The sequence below is a fragment of the Sorex araneus genome, chromosome 1, assembly GCF_027595985.1.
Source record: "Sorex araneus isolate mSorAra2 chromosome 1, mSorAra2.pri, whole genome shotgun sequence".
Taxonomy (NCBI): domain Eukaryota; kingdom Metazoa; phylum Chordata; class Mammalia; order Eulipotyphla; family Soricidae; genus Sorex; species Sorex araneus.
In genome coordinates this window covers 24244141-24265497 of record NC_073302.1, presented here as the reverse complement: position 1 = coordinate 24265497, position 21357 = coordinate 24244141, and the positions used below count along the sequence as shown (strand labels likewise).

At 38.7% G+C, this 21357-nt stretch overlaps 1 protein-coding gene across 1 annotated transcript in view; it reads right to left on the bottom strand.

Moving 5' to 3' along the window:
* SVEP1 (sushi, von Willebrand factor type A, EGF and pentraxin domain containing 1) overlaps positions 1-21357 on the bottom strand; it is a 215440-nt gene that overhangs the window by 177227 nt on the left and 16856 nt on the right. Inside the window, exons 2-3 of the mRNA XM_055140985.1 lie at positions 7156-7411; positions 4241-4417 (exon numbers count right to left, since the gene is read on the bottom strand). Of these exons, the coding sequence (XP_054996960.1) occupies positions 4241-4417; positions 7156-7411 (433 nt within the window). The remainder of the gene's footprint in view (positions 1-4240; positions 4418-7155; positions 7412-21357) is intronic.

Sequence of the window (21357 nt, the reverse complement as noted above, 5' to 3'; positions counted from 1 at the left end):
AGCACAGCGGGTAGGGTGTTTGCCTTGCATGCGGCCAACCAGGGTTCAATTCCCAGCATCCCATATGTTCCCCCAAGCACTGCCAGGGGTAATTTCTGAGTGCATGAGCTAGGAGTAACCTCTGTGTGACCCAGAAAACAAAATAAATGAATAAATAAAAATTTTTAAAATATGAGATATTTAGAGTAGTCAACCTGAGGGTTCTTCTGGCTGCAAAAATATTGGTTTGAAAGACATTTGTCTCTACAATAAGGAAGAATATTCAGAATTCTACCCATTTCAAAGGAAAGGTGACATCCACCTCTGGAGCAATAAAAAGAGCTAGCATCTCAGTCACCCTTCAGAGTTTTGTTTAAAGGATTGATCTCAGTCCAGCGTTCCTAGGAGCAGTAAGAGGGCAAATCTAGCTATTTCTCAGAAATCTAGCCATTTCTCAGAGCTTAGCCTACATGACTGATCTCAGTTCAGTCTTCCCTAGAGTCTAGTTGTTTTATTTTTTTATAATGCAAGCCTTTTCATTGAAAGGATACAACACAGCTTATGATTAAACATTTATTTGTGTGGTTAATTGGCCAATGCAGAGAAGGTGTAGACCATGTGTGTCTGCTCACCATTGAATCTCTAGCACAGGACTTGCCATAGAGAAGATGCTTTTTAACATTTGTTAAATAAATAGCTCTTTTTTAAGTTTTTTTAAAAATTCCACTTTGTCTTTTTCTCTTTTCTTCGTTGTTGTTGTCATGATTAGGAGTCAAACATGTGTCAAGCTGTGGTGCTTGTACACACTTGGTTGTGCTATATTGAAGATCACACGCTCTCTTGCAGTGCAAGGCATCCCAAACAATGGTGTTTTGGGGATCACACTTGGTGTGTGTGGGTCAGTGCTGGGACTCACATGGGGCTCGACCACTGAGCCATCCTGGGCCCTAAAAAAAGGCCTTCTGGGGCACAGCACAGTGGGTAGGGCGTTTGCCTTGCACGCAGCCAACCCCGGTTTGATTCCCAGCATCGAACCGCCAGGGGTAATTCTTGAGTGCAGAGTCAGGAGTGGCCCCTGTGCACTGCTGGGTGTAACCCAAAAAGAAAAAAAAACCCTCAAAATCTGTTCATGACTTCCAGATTTTCAACTATTTCTTTCTAAAGAAAAGTATCTGGTAATGAGCTACACATACCACAGGGAAAATATGAAGACTCACTTAATTTTCTCTTCCAAACTGCCTTGCAGAAAACAGTGATGAACACTGCCTTTTGTGACTATACACAATATAGATACACATATATATGGAGTCCAAATGCACTTTCCCATAATCCTTACAAGTACTGGAGATGATTGGATCAACACTTCTATCGAGGCCACTATATCTAATTTAAATCTTGCATGAAAAAGAGGATGAAGTTGAGACTTCATAATTGAAAATAAAAAACAACTAAGCGCAAAATATTTTCCTTATTGATGTTAGCTACAGCCAGCAGCAAAACTGCTCTTGTGTTCATGACGGATGCTCCAGAGCCAGGCTGAGTCAACCTCAGACGCTTCACACTGCGGTGTCTGTGCCTTTCAACCTCGAGAGTGTGGCTGGAGAGAGCCACAGCAACTTGAGTTTCTGGAGGCAGTGGGTTTGTAAACCATACCCCACCCTTTCCTGAACTGGATCCCCCAGGGTGCAAGATTACGGGGTGCCAGGAGCCGTGGGGTCCTAGGCTAGCGTGGTTGAGGCTGCGGTGTAGCCCTAAGACAGGGCTTGTTGGCAGGGGCCGGTTTCATCTAAGACCACACGGAAAGCAGAGCTGCTGACAACCGCACGGAGCAGGGGGACAAGAAAGCTCCTGCTTGTGTTTGGTGGGCTGGGCTGGGAGGCGGGAAGGAGAGGGCAGTGGGGCGCGTGCCAAGCTGGGCTGGGGAGGAAAGTGTGGGAAGATTCAAAGGGAGGCATCCCGCCAACTCCGAGGCAGTGGGGTTGCTCTTGCACCTCCCTCCCCCTCCTGCTTAAATGCGAAATCCTGCTGCGTGGAATGGGAGCCGAGCCAAGAGAGGAGCATTCTGCTCGGGGAGCATGGATGGGCAGACCCTGAGAAGAGGCATCTGCCAGCTGGGGAAGGGCCAGGCAAAGGAGGAGAAATGAAGGGAAGGGAGGAGAGGGGCAAAGAATCAAAGAGGAGTTCAAGAGAACATGCCCACGGAGGAGAAGGTGAGATGAAGGCAAGGGAGAAGGCCGGGCAAGGAGCGAACAGACATTTATCCCGATTCCGCAGCAGACCTACGTTCCAAGGGTCACAGTCAAGCACAGTTCATGAGAAACTGGCAAGGCAGGGCCACAGGAGACCGTAGAGAGAAAACCCACTGCTCCGAAAGTTTCCTGGTGGGTGTTCATTTTTATAGGAATACATTTTTCCTCAAAGCAGTGACTCATGGAAGGGCTATCGATTACGAAAGAACAAGGTCTTATTTATTTTCATTTATTTATGTGTTTTTTTTCTTTTTGGGTCACACCCGGCGATGCACAGGGGTCTCTCCTGGCTCATGCACTCAGGAATTACTCCTGGCGGTGCTCGGGGCACCATATGGGATGCTGGGATTCGAACCCGGGTCGGCTGCGTGCAAGGCAAACGCCCTATCCACTGTGCTATTGATCCAGCCCCAATTTATGTATTTTTTAATAAAAGAACATGTTTGCTTGTTTGCTTGTTTGGGGGTCACACCTAACTGTGCTCAGGTGCTCTTGCTGGCTTTGTGTTCAGGATTCACCACTCGCAGTGGTTGTTGGACTACCGGGTGCTGGGAATCAAACCCACAGCCTCATGCACAGAGTCAAGTATACTACCACGGACCCACATCCCCAAGCCCAAAAGAACAGTTTTTAAAGGTAAAACATAAAAACAAGGGCCAAAGAGACAAGAGACGATAAAGGGGTTAGGCAACATGCTTTGCATGTGGCCAGCACAAACTTGATCCCCACCATTGCACACAGTCCCCTTGCAAGCACCACCAGGAGTGATCTCTGAGTACAGGGCTGTGAGTTATGTTCTGAGCACAGTCAAGTGTGGCCCAACCCCCCACACGTGAAAAATATGAAAGAAAACAAAATATTATCGCATGAGTATTACATATTTCTTCCACTTATTAGGTATTTCCTAAATGGAACACAAGAATTTTATGTGGCTGTTATTGCCTTTCTAATAAAATATTAAAGATCTACATATCCAGGCTACAAAGATAACTCAAAATACAGATTTTGTATGATGGAGCCCCAGTTTGATCCCTGGAACTACAGGGTCCCCTAAACACCTCCAGTGCGGTCCAGAAGCCAAAAAAGAAAAAAAATAAAAAGAAGACAAAAATATATGGGTTTTTTTCCTTTTTTTTTTTTTGGCTGTATTCTGCAGTACTTGGGGATTACTCTTGATTCAGGGATCATTCCTGGCATGTTCTGAAGGATGTCAGGGATCAAACTCAGGTCAAACAAGTATACTACCACAGACCCACATCACATGCAAGGCAAGAGCCCTGGCTGCTGTATTATTACTCCCCCCCCACCCTTCTGCAAAGATCATTTTGAAAGAAAAGTTAAAGGAGGCAAAACACAAATGTTGATAAAGGTAACTATATTATACATAATAACAATATTTAATAATAACAGTTAAGAATTTTAAGTGTTAGAAATAATAACATTTTTAGAATTTTCTGTTGTCCTTTGGTGGGAAATAGGGATCACTCAGTGAATATTGCATTTTTGGTGCCAATTTCATGAGATTTCAATGGTCTGAGGACCAGAATCCCACTGGCATCTCTCGAAGGAAGACTGAAGTTTATGTGGCCGGATGGCAGATTTGGATCTTGAGTGATTACAACAAAAGACCCCAAGTCTTCCCCCTTCCTGTCTTTCACCTGATTTTCAACAGTCCTTGCAAGCTTTCTGGAATTTTGCCACCACCATGCTCACAAGCCAAGGCCGGCCTATGAGAGGCCCCCCTAAACCAGACTTAGCATTCGAGACAAAGCCCCTGAGACCAGATTCCGGTCTACTGATCCCCAAACATAAGAGAGTGCAACGAAGATCCGCAGGGCAGCCTACTCAGACTACAGTTAAAGATCAAAGTAAAAGTAGACATAGTTGAGACCCAAATGGCTTTCCAGATGAGTCACGAACAACTCAGCCCTTGTGACTTTTAGCACTAAATTCGGGGATCATTACATAGCAAGAGAAAACTGACAGGGTTATCACTCCAACCAAGAACTCACCTGTGCATTCATATTGTAGACCTTTCCCGTAATACCCCTTCTCACAGATGCACTCAAATTGACCTGTGTGGGTCCCACATTTGCAGCTTGCCATTTGGTCACAGCAGTCTCGGCCGGCTTCACACAAATAGGAGCAGTGGGACATGTCCTCTTGAATAAAACTCCCCAACGGCAGATCTACCAATTACAGAGGATAGATGGGCATTGAAAAAATGAATGAACAGTGAATATGACTCTTTCTAGTTACTACAATTCAAAAGCAATCTGAAGAAAACCCTTTTTTCATATCCATCTAATTCCCAACTGCTCCCCACTCCCACCCAAATATGAGTGTGTTATTTGCACTACCTCAGACTGGGGATTTGTTTCAGCCAAATAAGTTGTTTCAGTCTGGGAACTCATTGTTAGCTCTTGAGGCCATGCAGGGTCAAGTAGAAATTAAGTACTTTAGCAAGGAGTCTCCAGATGTGGCAGGAAGCAATACCGTCGGTTCTACAGGTCTCTCTCCTGGCTTCCACACCAGCCATATTCCACTGAGTCAGGATGAGGTCAGGCAGAGCAACCTGATTCCTCAAATCCTTGCTCAAATGGAAAAATAGAACTAGAATCCTGACTGCTGAATTAAAGAGACCGATTTTGAGTGACTGACTAGAGAATAAATGCTATCACTTTTCTAATTATTTCATTAAAGACTTGGTACTGCAGTAGTTGGGTCAAAGAACTAGAATCTGGTTTATCTTTACATTTTAAGTAAATAATAGTGTGTTTTGAAAATGGGGACCATATTGATCACATGTGTCATGCTCTGAAGTGAGGCATGATGGGACTTCAACTGCTCTTGTAGAATTGTGCAGAATGACTTAATAGGACAGAGTAAGATTGAATAAAACTTATTCAGAATGAATGACTTAGAATGAAGACGACAATAAAACCATATTTAGCCATTTGAATAAGTTCAAAATTATTTACTTAAATTCTGGCCAACACATGGTGTTGGCTCCAGATATAAAAATAATGTGTCTGATATGGGTGAGTTTTAGCAAGATATCTATGCACTGCAATTGAATACATGGAAAGAAAATTGGTAATAACCTCAGTTACAGAATATGTCTTTCTATGAATACATGGAAAGATAATTGGTAATAACTTCAGTTACAGAATATATCTATGAATTAAAGATAAAGAAATATACCAATTACAACCAGACACCCTAACAAAGCTTTACTTAGTAGACTATATGTTTGTTTGCTGAGGCTATTGAGTTTATTTCCTTTGTCCTGGTGGTATCCTTTCAATAATGATTGGCTCTCATTACCAAATCTAGAAATTAATTATAGTAGCATGAATTCCAGGCATCAGTTAATTATAACAAAAATTACGTTTTATAAAACCCTGATATGATATGTTAATCAGAACCTTTCCTTGAAGGTTATGTCTCAGCCATTGATGGTCAAATAACATTAGAAAAGAAAGCCTTAATATTACAATATAGGAATGGTAGCACTGTAGCACTGTCATCCCGTTGTTCATCGATTTGCTCAAGCGGGCACCAGTAATGTCTCTATTGTGAAATTTGTTGTTATTGATTTTGGCATATTGAATACGCCATGGGTAGCTTGCCAGGTACTGCCATGCAGGCGGGATACTCTCGGTAGCTTGCCAGGCTCTCCAAGAAGGGCAGAGCCATCGAACCCAGGTCAACCATGTGCAGGGTAAATGTCCTACTCACTGTGCTCCTAAGACAGGAATGGTAGTACTGGAAACCGCTATTCAGCAATAGAGCTAATGATACCCATAATTGCATAATCCCATCCTGTAACTCGCTCTATCTTCCTACTAAGTATGTCACCTTCTGCTTATGTCCTATGCTAAGTACTATACTTGGTATAATTTAAATATTTTTAACTAATTCTGATGAAATAGGTGGTACATATTATATCTCCATTTTATATCTCCATTTTAAACCAGCTCTTAGATGTTAGATAACTTGCCTAGAAAATACTAATAGTGTAGAGATTTGAGAGCTTTATGTAATCAAATTTAACAATCCTTGTAACAATTCAATGGCATGAGAACTGTTTTGATTTCCCAGTCTATTCACAAGAACCTAAGGTGCAAAAGTTAAATAATTCCCCAAATGTTGATAACAATTGGGGGTGTTTTGGGCTGTATCCTATTTTAGACTTTTTAAAGCCTGGGAGCCTACTCCAACTCCTCTCGGAGCAAGGCAGGGAAGACCTGCTTCTAATGACCACTCACGGACTGACACCTTATGCTGCCATGACTCCCATTAGACCAAATTTTACACATGGATGTCTGTAAGGATCAAGACAAATGGATTTATCTGACTTAAATTATGCAAGTAATTATCCTCATAAAATGGTGGCTTAAAAAATTCCCCCAATGAATCAGTTTCTTTATTTCCTGTTCGGGTATATATTCAGCTTCTATGTATCTTCAAACTGTCAGATTCAAGAAGTATGTGGTAAGTGTTTGCCACTCCTATATATTCGTGTGCATTTCTGGAAACATTCTAGTGAGATTCATCATGCATATCTCTGAATGTTTACTTCATCTTTCCAGATAATTGTAAATGATCTCTAACTCAAGTTTTCCCACTCTGTGTGTGGCCTCAAAACAACACCTAAATTCATTCCCCTGATTCTAACATTCTAGATGGGGGCATATGGATATTTTAGTGAAAATATATCACAGCTGTGGATAAAACAAAACCATGTTGCAAGATCAGAATGTTTTATCTATGTATCCATGTCTCATAATACATAACGGGCACGTAGGCATCATGTTCAAAACAGATTTTGTGGGGTTTAGTAATGTCCTCCAATAGACTCAAGCAGTAATGAAGTAAAATTCTTCTCAAAGACATCATATTGTGCCCCCGAGGTATCCATTACCTTCATGCAACGCCCGGCGAGCTAAAGCCTCAAATTCTTCAAAGCTGTGGAGCAGGAAGCAATGTTCCTCCTTTGGGGTGGAAGCCATGTCATTCAGTTCTCGAATATTCCCTTGCCATATGCCAAAAGTGAAGATCTCAACTCCAAACTCTCGCAGGGCTGCAGCAATGGGTCTAGGATCTCCCCCATTGGAATATCCATCAGTAATGAGAAATATAACTTTTGTTGAGTTTTCTCTAGAATGACGAAGAATTTGCTGTAACAGATAGGGCAAGTTAATATGAGTTTGTATTGTGTTGACCAACCGTGCGCTTCCCTTTCTCTGCAAAACAGTATTAGTCAATATCCTTAGCATTTCACAAGTATAAAGACTGGGACATGGTTAATAAAATAGAAGAAGGCATAGATTGATGATCTTTCTTACAGAATGACAATAAACTTCAAAAGCAACAATAGTAGAAACATAACCATGAAGCTGGCTGAGGAAGAGTAACACATGTTTATGGAATATACTTTTATTAACATTTTCATTTATTATTAAGCAGGATTTTAAAAAAATGAGTCTGTGACATATATCAACTTGCAAGTCCATCAGAAAATTGAGTAGAATATGTCTTTTCTCAAGTTTGCAACAGCCAACCTGTTTCCTATATTTATTTTTCCACTGTTCCTCCAGGATTATAAAACTAATTTAGTACTTCATCTTTTACGGACCACCCAGTAACAACACACAATCAAACTGATTTTGGTTGTATCTTCTCTCTATAAAAAAAGTGATTCACTTAATTTAGCATTTTATTATGTTAATTATTGTTCACGTAATTTGGAACTTATTACTTTAGGACAGATACATTATGTTTTATTTATTCCTTATCTATCAATAGAAAGAAAAAATTTTCTTTTGTTTTTTGGGCCACACCCGGTCTAGGGGTGATGTGGCCTCGGAGACATACCCAGCTTAAGTGATGCTTAGAGTCACTCCTGGCTCGGCACTCATAAATCACTCCTGGAAGTGCATGGGGGACCCTATGAGATGCCAGGGATCAAACTCAGATCAGTCATACAAGGCAAGTGCCCTACCTGCTGTACTATCTCTCCAGTCCCAGGGGGGAAAAATCAAAGGCATCTATTTATTGTCATTGATGTTTTGTAATACCCAACTGTAGAGGACAAAAAATTCCCTAATGGATGTGGTCTCGTAATTAAGTATATTGTTGCTGTCTTGCATGATAAGTAGATTGGGAAGCAAAACAGAGAAAGGGTTTATTTTGTTCCAAGTTCTAATAAGGGGTTTAGTATTAGGCAATACTACATTCAAAAGGTAGTCTAAAAGAGCGGTAATAATAGCTTACATTTTGTAATGTTTTAAAAGAAATCAGTATAATTTTAAAAACCAAAATTTTCAGTTCAGTTTAGCAAACAATCTTATAAATTCCAGATTCCCTCAAATTCTGATTTGTGTCTAGAGAAAGCATTCTTCATTGGCATCAATCAGTAGGTATTGGTTATTATTTAATAATTTTTACCAAGTTTAGTGCTTTGAAGCTCAAAATGAAGCTGTTAAATCTGAATTTAAGGTGAATTAACTGGGCTGGAGAGATAATACAGTGTTTAAGGCACTTGCCTTGCATCCTGTTGACCCCAGCTCAATACCGAAGAGCCTGTATGGTCCCCCAAGCATTGCCAGGGGTCACAACTACAGATCTAGGAATAACCACCGAAAATCAGTAAATCAATAGGTATTAATGACACACACACAACCACTGAAAATCAGTAAATCAGTAGGTATGAATCACACACACACACACACACACACACACACACACACACGGTAGGGGAGGGAGAGAGAGAGAATTAAATTAAAAGGACCCAGGAAAATATCTGGAAAATTAGCATTAAAAGGTATTCAACCACTCACGACTTCTCAAAAGCCAACAGAAATAAAGGAAAATGGTAGTAAGGACCTAACCAAAGACAAGCACAGAGGGCAGGTTTATGTAGTAGAATAACATGTGCGATACGGAGATATTAATAGCAACATTCCCCAAATACTCATACAAGGGTTGTCTCAACAGTGTCAAATTCTTGGCTTCTGGAGTTTAAAAAGCTGCCTTCTTGAATGACAGGAAAGCGCGGGATGAATACTTGGTTATGAGATATTTCCTCACTCCAGACAAGAGTCTTTGAGGAAAAGAAGATACAACATTGGGGAAGAATTAGAAATTTTAGATGTTGCCATGAGGATTTGTATCCTGCAACCCAGTCACAGAGGTGATTAGGCATAGTGATCTATAGGTCTTCTTTTCAGAGGAATACTTGGAATGTTGGACTGGGGTGATAGTGCAACAGGTACAGCGTTTGCCTTGCACACAGCTGACCCAGGTTCGGTTCCTCCGTCCTTCTCGGAGAGTCTGGCAAGCTACAGAGAGTATCCCGCTCACACGGCAGAGCCTGGCAAGCAATGTGTTGGATATTCAATATGCCAAAAACAGTAACAATAAGTCTCACAATGGAAACGTTACTGGTGCCTGGTCAAGCAAATGGATGAACAATGGGATGACACTGCTACAGTGCTACTTGGAATGTTCACATGTTGCATGGAAGTTTCCTTGGTCACAATAATATGGAAGAGCAGAGAATAACTCTGTGCATATTGAACAAAGAGGAATCAATGTATATCCCAGAGAGGTTTAGGAGAGGGTTGGTGCAATGTTATGGGTGCAAAAGTGAAAGTAAAAAGTCAGAAAGATGGCTGGAGGAACCAGTTGAGATGGGAGATGTGTGCCGAAAGTAGATAATGGAACAAACGTGATGACCTCTCAGTGTCTGTGTTGCAAGCCATGATGCCCAAAAGGAGAGAGAGAGAGTATGGGGAATCTTGTCTGCCATAGAGGCAGGGGGAGGGTGGGAAAGGGGGGGTATACCCAGGATATTGGTGGTGGGGAATGTGCACTGGTGGAGGGATGGGTGTTTGATCACTGTGAGATTGTAACCCAAACATGAAAGCTTGTAACTATCTCACGGTGATTCAATAAAATTAAAAATATATATATATTTATAATTCTATTAAAAAAGTCAGAAGAGAGATGCCCTTTTTTTCAGTCAATACTGATAGGAAGAAATGCCAGAAGCATCAGGGGACAGAGGCAGCAAGAGGAACAATGCGCAACGAACCACATACAAGATGACAGGTCATCACCATCATGACCATGGACAAATAATTTTTGAGTTCAGAATTACATATTGGAAGTGAAGGGTAGACATTCCCTCCCTTTCTGTAGCTTTACAGAACTCCCAGGACTTACACGCAACTATAGGAAGGAAAGATGAAGGGAAAGAATCCTGATTCAGTGACTCAGTTTTCAAACATGAAGCACTTGAGAATTTTTTATTTCATGTTTGCTGGTAAGTAACTAGATGGTTTTTTAATCATCTGATGGGTTTTTTTTAACATTTTATCATTTTTATCATCATTTTATCATTTATCATGAGGTGGACTGGGACTTGAAAACAGAAATCACACTTAATATTAGAAAAATAATTACTTAAGCATTTTGAATAGTCAAATCATGAACTATTCTTTTATATACATATTTTCTTCTGGATGGAATCTTATAGCACCTTGGAAAATAAATAGAAAACATATTCTGGAACCATGCCTTTCCCGCCTTACTTAGAGGGAGATAAAAAGACTCAACTGAATGCCAGGAATGGAATAACTCTATACAATATAGTTCAGAGACATTCAGATGTGAGAGACAAGGACAACTTCAAACAGTAACTTAGTTTGAACATGGAACTTTCCTGAAAGCAAGTATGTTCTTTTGTCAGTTTCTTAATTTCTAAGTCCACAACAGTGTCTAGTATATAGAATACCATCCTTTATCACAACCTTTATCATATATCTTCTAGTACTCAAATCAAGAAACTTGTAGTTGTCCTTAATTGCCTAGTTTTTGTATATTGTAGTGTTTCCCATCTGAGCCTATTAAAACATTATCTTGTACTTATCCTGTACTTTTGTATAGTGCTTTATATTTTAAATTATTAAATCAGCACTTTGTCACTATGTGAGATAGAGAACACCTTTATTTTTTATCCAGATTTGTCAAAAAATTTCCAAAAATAATTTAGTGATTCTTTCCCTGATTGCAGTCTCTCCTGCTTTATTGATTTACATGTCCTTTATTGGTCATTACCAAACTGATTTGCCTATTATATCTTTATTATGTATATTTTTTCATCTGGGAAGGAAAATACAGCCCATTTTCCCCGTTTCAAAATGTTTGTGGTAACCTTGAAAATTTCCTTTTCCAATTGAGTTTTAGAGCTTATCAGATTCTTTATTAAAATAATTTGATGCAGAAATCCTATTCTTAGTAATCTAGCCCTAAGATACAAATGCTTGGGTGTTTAGTTGTTGTTCTTTTAAAGACAAAATGAAGGACCAAATCCAATAGAAATAATTATTCCTGATAGAATCCTGAAAAACACTCCCCCAAACCAAACCATTCTCCACTAAAAAGAGGCAGGACTTCCTATAGACATAATCAGTTTCAGGATTAGCACAAATAATATCAAACTTGAGCTTGGAACATCCTCTCTGTCTTTTTTTCTGTTTCTTTCTTATCATTAACTTCTGTGGTCTTGATGAAGGCATAGTAAACTAAATAGTTTAGGGCAGTATCTATGAAGGTTAGCATGTGATTTTAAAGTAGAATAACTCAGAAAGACGTGACACCTGGCTTTCTGCCTTCTCTTAAAGTGACAAATGTTTCTGAGTCATTCCACTTTGAAATCACAAGCTAACCTTCATAGATACAGCCTTAAACTATTTGTTTGGATTACTCTGTCTTCAGCAAGACCATAGGAGTTAATGATAAGAAAGAAATAGAAAAAAAGAGAAAGAGAGAAAACTATCACAGAAAGGACAGAGGGGCAAAAGAAGTAACTGATTTTTTTCAGTAATGTATTCTTGACAGTTCTTGGCACATGGATGTGCTCATAAATATTTATTCAATGAGTGAATTAAAGAATGAGTGGAGTAGATAAAGGAAAAGTCACTTGAGTGACTCGGTCTTGAGTGAGGAGTAGGAATGTGGAGAACATCTGTGCAGGCATGTGGAGAATGTATTTTGTAGAGTTTTGCACCAAAAAGTTTATTTTTGTGATTTACTCCCCCCTCAAACGCAAATACTATCCTATTAACTTTAGCAGCATATCAGTTACACTTCTTTAATATTCAGGTTAGGAACTGGCAGAGATGCCCTGCTGTTCTTTCAATACACACAAAACACTTCTTTAAGCAGTGATTTTATTGCTCTTTTTCTGCTTGCAGTGAACTGATGAGCATTTACAGGAAACGTTCTATCTGTTGCAAGACAAAATATTAAGCTTAAAATAGGAAGAACAGCAGGATTAGTAGTCCAAGCAAAGAATTAAACAACAACTGGGCTTGGAATGCACTTTAAGGACAGAAGAGTAAAAGACTTACTGAAAATAATTTACTTCTGTCTTTCTTTAATCCTTTTGCTTCATTTTACTTAAATGAGAACATGATTCAATCAAAATAGTTTTCATCCCATAGATCTAAGAAATAAAAAGATCTGGGGTACTATTTGGGGGAATGTGGTAGAGGCACAGCACTTGATTCATTTTAATGTTCTGAAAGAATTTACATCATCTGCTGTCCCTCCTAAGGCATTCAAGAAATAGAATCTGTTGTTCTAGAATACAGAATGAGGCCAGTGCTCTTCTGTCAAAGCAAGACTCAACATAGACTTCTTATGGCAAAAGGTTATCAGCATCTGTATCATATCAAGCTTCTGATTAGCTTGTATAAATATCTGGCTGGAAAGCAAGTTTCTCTTGTCCAGCAATAGTCATTAGAATGATAAAAATGCAGTATTGTGTAATACTGTTCTAAAAGCCGAGATCCATCACCATTACACAAGAAGGCAACCCCCTCTCCCCTAGTCAGGCCATAAGAGAACTGTTTTGAAAAATGACCTTAAAAGTAAAAAAGAGGTCACAGTGAATCTTATGTGGGGACAATATTTGTCCTTGAGCTCCATTCATTAAACTACATGTGCAATTACCCATGGCAGCCTCCCTGGGTTATGGATAAAAACGATAGATGCTCATAAGTCATCTTTTAAAGAATGAGATTTGATGAACAAATTCCTGTTGTGAATATATAAGTGTCACCATCAGGGAGCGTCAAGCTAGTTATTTTCCACATATATTGTTTATTTTCTGATTAGGAAATGTTACGTGCAAATGATACCATAAGCAATTAAAAATAGTTCCTCCATTCTTCATGTTCTAGCATGTTTACCAAACTTGATGTAGTGAATATGTTCAATTTGAATATTTATATTTTTTGTTCAGGGAAGTTCACTGCTTTATATTTTTGAATACTAATTTAAGGACAGTAAGAAGCTTGTTGGTTCATAATTTTCTGAGTTTCCTAAATTCTATTCTCTTTTCATTTTTATCTTATCCTACTTCTAGCTGAATTTGGTGAAAACATCTCCAGCATTTCTCCCACTGCCCCGTATCGCTGTTTGGGCTCTATGCAGTGTTGTTCTCTTTCCTTCAAGTCCTAATTAAGAATTAATCCTGGCATTGCCCTCTGAGTCCCTTGTTAACAATAGTTCTTTATTTTACAAGGTTCTCTCTTCCCTTCAGCTGCTCAGCCCACTTTATTTTCACTTCAGTCTGTAGTTTATCCTGTTATTTCTCATTTCCATTTCAGTGTTTTATTAACTTATGTGAAGTACGCATAACAAATGCTTTCGTGGACTCAGTTCTATTTTTCATAGCAAGTTCTTCTACTTTCTCTGCACCACATATTCTATCTTTATTCTATCTAGCAGAAATGTTTTCAAAGAACACAGAAGGATTTTATCCTCATCCATGAATGAGGAGCCAGTCTGTCCTAGTGGTGGTTTTTGTTCTGTTTTATTTGGGTTTGGGGGTCACAACAGCTGTGTTTGGGCTTACTCCTGGATCTATGTACAGTGATTGTTCCTGGCAGTGCTCAGTGTACCATTTGTAATACTGGGTTCAAACTGGGGCTATCTAGGTGCAAGGCAAGCACCTTACCTACAACACCATCTCTCCAGGCCCAGTCACAGTATTTGTAACAAACTATAAATAATGAATAAATAAGTGTTAGATAAAATGAGAGTTGTTACAGGGCTATAGTATTTACTACTTTTTACTGCCGTTATTAAAACAAACTGGTAATCTACTCTAGGGATTGATGAAGAGCGTTAAAAATAAATCACACACTGGGTTAGAAAACAAATACTCAGCCAGTTGGACAAACAGCACAGCAAATAGGGTGCTTGTCCTGCACGTGGTTGACCTGGGTTCAATCACTGGCATTTGATATGGTACCTGGAGCACTTCCAGGAATGATCCCTGAGATAGAGTTAATAGTAAGCCTTGAGCACAGATGGGTATGGCACTAAAACAAAACAAACAAGTAAACAAATAAAAAGGAAATAAAAGTTTAGGATGAACACTGCCTTAAACAAAAGCCCAGGGTGCATCTCCTGCAATCACTGACACGCTACCTACTTTGTTCAGTATAGAAGCCCCCAGTACACATGCCTATTAAATATTCGAAAGGAGGTTAATGTAACCGAAGAAATGAGTTTGCATGGGGGTGGGAACATCACAAGTGTGGCCTCCAGTACACTGCAACTAAACCAAATGAACATATAAACAAGAAAAATGGTAAAAAAAATAAAGTGGGAACCAAGTAACAATGATTTTATTATATCAGAATGCATTATATGAATGTACAGCAGGTTTACAATCATGTTCATGTGTGCGTGTTTGTATGACCAATTGGCAGCAAATAGTATGTACACACCCCCTCTTGGAGAGCCCAGCAAGCTACCGAGAGTATCCCGTCTGCACAGCAGAGCCTGGCAAACTACCTGCGGCATATTCAATATGCCAAAAACAGTAACAAGTCTCACAATGGAGACATTACTGGTGCCTGATTGAGCAAATCGATGAGCAGCAGGATGACAGTGACAGTGTACACACACACATATGTGTGTATCTATACACACACATAAAATTTGACTTTTCTGGTCATATAATTAAGGTCTTACTTTATTTCTATGTCACATTTGTATCACTTACAATTTTCTTTTTCCTCCTTCTACTCTTTACCTGAGGAATATCGTGTGAATCAAAATGTCGAGTCTCACACATTAATGAGTCCTAAATACATCCAAATTAGACTCAGATTCTCAATGTCGCATTCCAGTTGCCCAGTGGACACCTCAACCTGAGTGTACCATACAACTTTCACACTCCACATATTCTCAGTAGGTGTTAGTAAGGGTCTCCTCTTGCTTTCAAGATACATTAAATCTGGCATCATGATCCAACTATTTCATAAGTTTGAAACACAGGGACAATCTACAATGCTTTCTTTCTGGTCTGTCACCCTTGGTATCTATCCAGAGCTGTACGTTCCATCTATCCCCCTTACAGACTTCTGCCTCACCCTCAGTTCAGGTACTTCTGTGAATTGTCAGAAAACATGCACTGCTTTAAGCATCTCTAGCTTAAATAATTCTTTTATATTCAATGTTCAATGCATCGTCAGAGTTATTATGAAATATTGATCCTGGAGTGATAGCACATCATGTAGGGCATTTGCCTTGCACACGGCTGACCTGGGTTTGATTCCTCTGCCCCTCTCAGAGAGCCCAGCAATATACCGAGAGTGTCTCATTGGCACGGCAGAGCCTGGCAAGTTACCCGTTGGCGTATTCGATATGCCAAAAACAGTAACAAGAAGTCTCACAATGAAGACGTTGCTGGTGCCCGCTCAAGCAAATCGATTAGTAATGGGATGACATCGATACTGATTCAATCAGGTTTTTGATTGGAGACGGTGGCAAGCCAGGGCCTCTTAGTGTCAGTGATGCTTGGCCAACTGAGTTCAGAGATTCAATGAGAGGCTCCGGGGATACTGCGCTGCTTGCACCCTGCAGTACCGGAGATCACACAGGGAACCCCAGAGATGCTTAGGAACCATGCTGGCCATATCTGGCAGTGCCTAGGGGCCTCCAGAATTACTCATTGGTGGTATTGGGGGACTATGCAATGTAGTGCCAAGGATGAAAGGAAAAGCATGTGCTGCCATCAACACGTGCAATCGCAATCTCCCTGGTTCCCCAGTTGTGTTTTAATACCTTCAGTATTTTTGCTCTGTCTGAAAACTGAAACCTAAATTTTTAACTCCAGTCCTAAAAAATACTTCTAGTCTTATCACATTGAAGTCTACTGACCATTCCCCCAACTTGCCTCCTACACTATATTCCCAATACACCAGTTTATTTGGAAAATGTAAAGTAGACCACACTCTTCTGTTATTTGTTATACCAGAAAATTAAAAGAGGGGATGATCATCCAGTAGTGCTTAGGAGTCCCTCTGGGTGATGCTCTGGTGACTATGTGGCACCAGGGGATCATATGGTGCCAGGGATCAAATCAGAGGTTCCCATATGCAAAGCATGCACTCCAGCCCTTTGTGTCATTTACCTGGCCCTATACCTGGAAATTCTCATCAGCTCTCTTATTTGCCAATATATCTACCTCCAAGTTTGCCAGTTATTCAAAATTCAGAAGAAAGTTCATCTTCCCTATGAAAGATTATTGAAAATACAGAGTTTTTCAGAGAATATAAATCCATGTCAATGACCCCACTACATTCTATTACATTCTATTACATTAACTCAATCACAATATACTTAGTGCATATATATATATATAGTGCACATATATGTCTATATCCAGAGTTAGATTACAAAAATAAAGTTAGATTACAAGATGTACAATGTGAAAGATTGATAATTCTCATTTTAATAATAATTAAAGATTATTTATTCTTTTCTTGAAATTTTTATTGAATCACTGTGAGTCGTACCCTTACAAAGCTGTTCATGATTGGATTTCAGTCATACAGTGTCCCTGTATGACTGAAATACACCCATCCCTCCACCAGTGTACATTTCCCAGCACCAGTGTCCCCAGGTTCCCTCCCATCACCCCCTTACCCCATGCCTGCCTCTCTACTTGTATTCTTGTAAACCAATGTGACCTCAAAAAATTTTATTTTATTTTTAAAAATTTATTTATTTTTAATTAGTGAATTACCATGAGGGTACAGTTACAGATTTATACATTTTTGTGCTCATGTTTCCCTCATACAAAGTTCGAGAACCCATCCCTTCACCAGTGCCCATTCTCCACCACCGGTAAACCCAGCATCCCTCCTACCCTCCCAATCCCCCCACCCCACCCTGCCACTGTGGCAGGGTATTCCCATTTGTTCTCTCTCTCTAATTAGGTGTTCAACAAAAAATTTTAAATGATAAAATGAGAGAAGTAATAATTCTACTAAATTTAATTTTCACTAGCAATATTCTCAACATTCATATTAAATTAATAAATCGATAATTATTGCACTACAAGTTAGAATACTATTACATAATTGAAACAGTAAATACTGTTTTGCAATTGTGAAATGAAAACTCACATAAATATTATATTTCAGCTTATTTCACCGAATCTCCTTTGAGGCTCTATGCAAAGCAGTAAAATGGCAGGGATTTTTAGTTACAAAATAGTATGATAAAACCATTAACTGGAAGCAAAAAGTCAAACCATAACAAAAGTATCACAAAATATCTAAATTCTAATCATATTTAGCAAATCTCATTTATTTTCAGCATTCAGTTTTCGTAGACTGAAGTTTTAGAAAGAAAAAAAATGTTGGCTCAAGTAACATTTAGACTATTTATTCTAGTCTAGCCAAATCACAGAAGAACCAGAGGGTCAAAAAAGAACTTGATCTCAGTTTAATGGTCATAGGGTTATTCCACCCCCACACATGCTCCAGTAACTAAACATTACACAAATCATTTTGATATGAACCCATAGGGACCATACACCAAATTGGGAAATAGTGTTCACAGAAGTTGATGAGCAGCAGACTTGACTCACATTATTGAAAAAACAGAATAAGCATTCACAAGACCAAATAAAACTCGAATATGCCAAATTTCACCCTCCATTCCATAAATGTACTGGGAATAAATAAAATTAGCAGAGTAAAAAATAGTCATCGGGATCCAAATGAAAATGAATGGATTCACAACATGACTCATAATTTATTAGATGATAATTATATCAAATTTGTCTATTATTATCATTGTTATGAATAAATCTATGAAAGTATTTTAGTTGACATACGAAGTAAAAGATATTAGAGAACTTATTCATATGCCTCATATCAGGCAGTCAAAGAAAAAAGTAAGACCATTTCAAATGACATTTGGATACAATCTTATGATTATACAAATGACTCAGGCAAAGAACATGACTTAAAAAATCACTTTCAATGAAGTATGGTCTTGTGGTTTTAACAATTTTTATAATTTAATTATACACTTAGGACAGTGATAACATTCCTTAAATATGAAAGAATCTAGCTCATTCCTTAAAGCATTTGGTGAAAAACATTCTCTAACAACTGACAAATAGGGAGATGATATAAAAAGTGAGCATGGTATGAAATTTTAGTAATCAAAAAAATTACTAAAATAGTTCAAGAGAAACAATAATTAATGGAGTCACTAAAGAACAAGAAGGTAAATGTGATGAGGAAACAATCACACTGCACTGTAACACTGTCATTCAGTTGTTCATCGATTTGCTCGAGTGGGCACCAGTAATGTCTCCATTGTGAGACTTATTGTTACTATTTTTGGCATATCAAATACACCACGGGTAGCTTGCCAGGCTCTGCTGTGGGGACGGGATACTCTCGGTAGCTTGCTGGGCTCTCCAAGAGGGATGGAGAAATCGAACCCGAGTTGGCCACGTGCAAGGCAAATGCCCTACAAGCTGTGCTAAGGAAAAGAAATTGGAAATATGTGCCCACTGAAAATGAACCAATCGGGCAACAGCTTTCATTGTGTCATTAGTTGCATTTGATGTTTAATCAAATGACGTTAAATCCATCTATGATGGATCTAACAGGAGAATCTGAGCATTTTGAGACGTTTAAAAATAATGTAAAAATGAGCATACCCCCTTGATTTTACTTTAATAATCATTTCTTAATACTTCCTTTCTTCTATCCCTTATGCTTTTGCTCATAGAAGAATGAACTCTTCTCTAACATGACTTCTCAAGTGCTTATCTGAAAGAGGTTAGAACAAACGCACGACTGGGGTGATCCAAGGGTCTGGAGCTCTACTCTCATTCCTGATTTTTCCCCTTCCCAGGAGGAAACAATCATTAAAGAAATTATGAATAAGAAGTTTCCAGAGTTGAGGATTATAAGCACTGAGATCCAAGAAGCCAGAAGGGTCCCAGTGAACATAGACTCACTTAGGAAAAGTCCAAGACATTATACTCAAAATGACAAAATTCAAAGATAGATACAGAATACTGAAAATAGCAAGATTTTTTTTAAAAAAGGGAATTTATATACAAAGGAAAGCCCACTAGATGTACAATGAGTCTATGTAATAAGACTCTACAAGCCTTAAGAATATGGAAGGAAAGTAAACAAAATGAGAAATACAGAAAGTAAACAAAATGAGACACCTCACTTAGAGTACTCTAACCAGCTAGATTATCATTCAGGTTTGAAGGAACTATACGGAACTTTATGGACAGGCAACAGCTTAGGGAATTCATTGCCTTGAAACAAGTTTTTCAAAAAGCATTTAAAAAAACTCCTGTAAAGGGCAGTATAAACTTCCCATCATGTGGCAATTAATATGGCACTCACTGATGGCATATATGGCTGTCCTCCACTAGATTAATAAAGTTTAAAAACAGAAATTCATTATCACAAATTTACTTTCATTGCTCTCTGATAATTCTTTGATTCCTTTAAGGTTTAATATTTAAGGTTTAATTTTTTAATTCTTGTCATTCTTTGAAGGTTTTTTGGACCAAGTAATATGAAATAAATTTGTTAAATGCCTGTTAAGGCGGGGCTGGGGGAGTAAAGCTTCATTTATGACAGGGAAGATGTGATTATTATAAGACACAAATACTATATAAAATTTAAAACAATATATTTTAGATTCCAGAATTAAAAATTATATAAGTGAAAATAGACTGTATACTATATTGCATAAATGATTTTAATTTATTTACAAAGGTTAAAATCATACAGTAATCAATCACTACAAATTAACTTTCATTGATTTATGTTATGATAATTCCATTGCAATTTCTGTAAGTTTCGTTGGAGTAAGAAATATAAAATAAATTTGTTAAATGCCTGCCGGGGAGCCTCCTGAAGGGTGGCAGGGAACCTGGGGACACTGTTGGAGGGAAAGGGACATGGTGGTAAGACTTGTGTTGGAACATTATATGTCTGAAACAACTCTATTATGAACAAGTTCATACATCACAGAGTCTTAATAAAATTAAAAATATAAAATATTATGAAAATAGTCATGAGGTTCATTTTGTATATATGTGAAATTGTATGGCCTATTAAAAATGCAGAAAAATGATGAGGTGGAAGAAGAAAATTATTCAATTACTCCCGGCTTGTATTAAATTGAATTTAGTTGGAAGAATCTGCTTCATCCTAAGGTTTAGCATAAGCCAAGTTCATCTACAAACTTAAAAACTTAAGGGGCCCCAAAGCAGTGCAGTGGGTAAGGCACTTAGCAGCCAACCTGGGTTCAATACCAGGCTCAGGGACATCTGGTCACTAAATACCACCAAAAGTGATCCCTAAACACATAGCCAGGAGTAGCCCTGAAAACAGACATGTGAGCAACTCCCCACATGTTTTATACAGAGTTTTATATTCAGGCTGTATTATTATTTCAAGGGAGGTATTTTGCTGAGTTACTTTTTTTTTGGGGGGGGGCAGGGGCGGGTCACACCTGGAGATGCTCAGCAGTTACTCCTGGCTCTGCATTCAGGAGTTACTCTTGGCGGTGCTCCGAGGACCATATGGGATGCTGGGAATCGAACCCGGGTTGGCTGCATGCAAGGCAAATGCCCTACCTGCTCTGCTATCACTCCAGCCCCTACATTTTTATTTTAATGAAGGACATGAAGTTGAATACAGATCTTAGATTAAAGGAACCTAAGAATTAAAAAAAAAGTAATTGTAAATAGAAGACT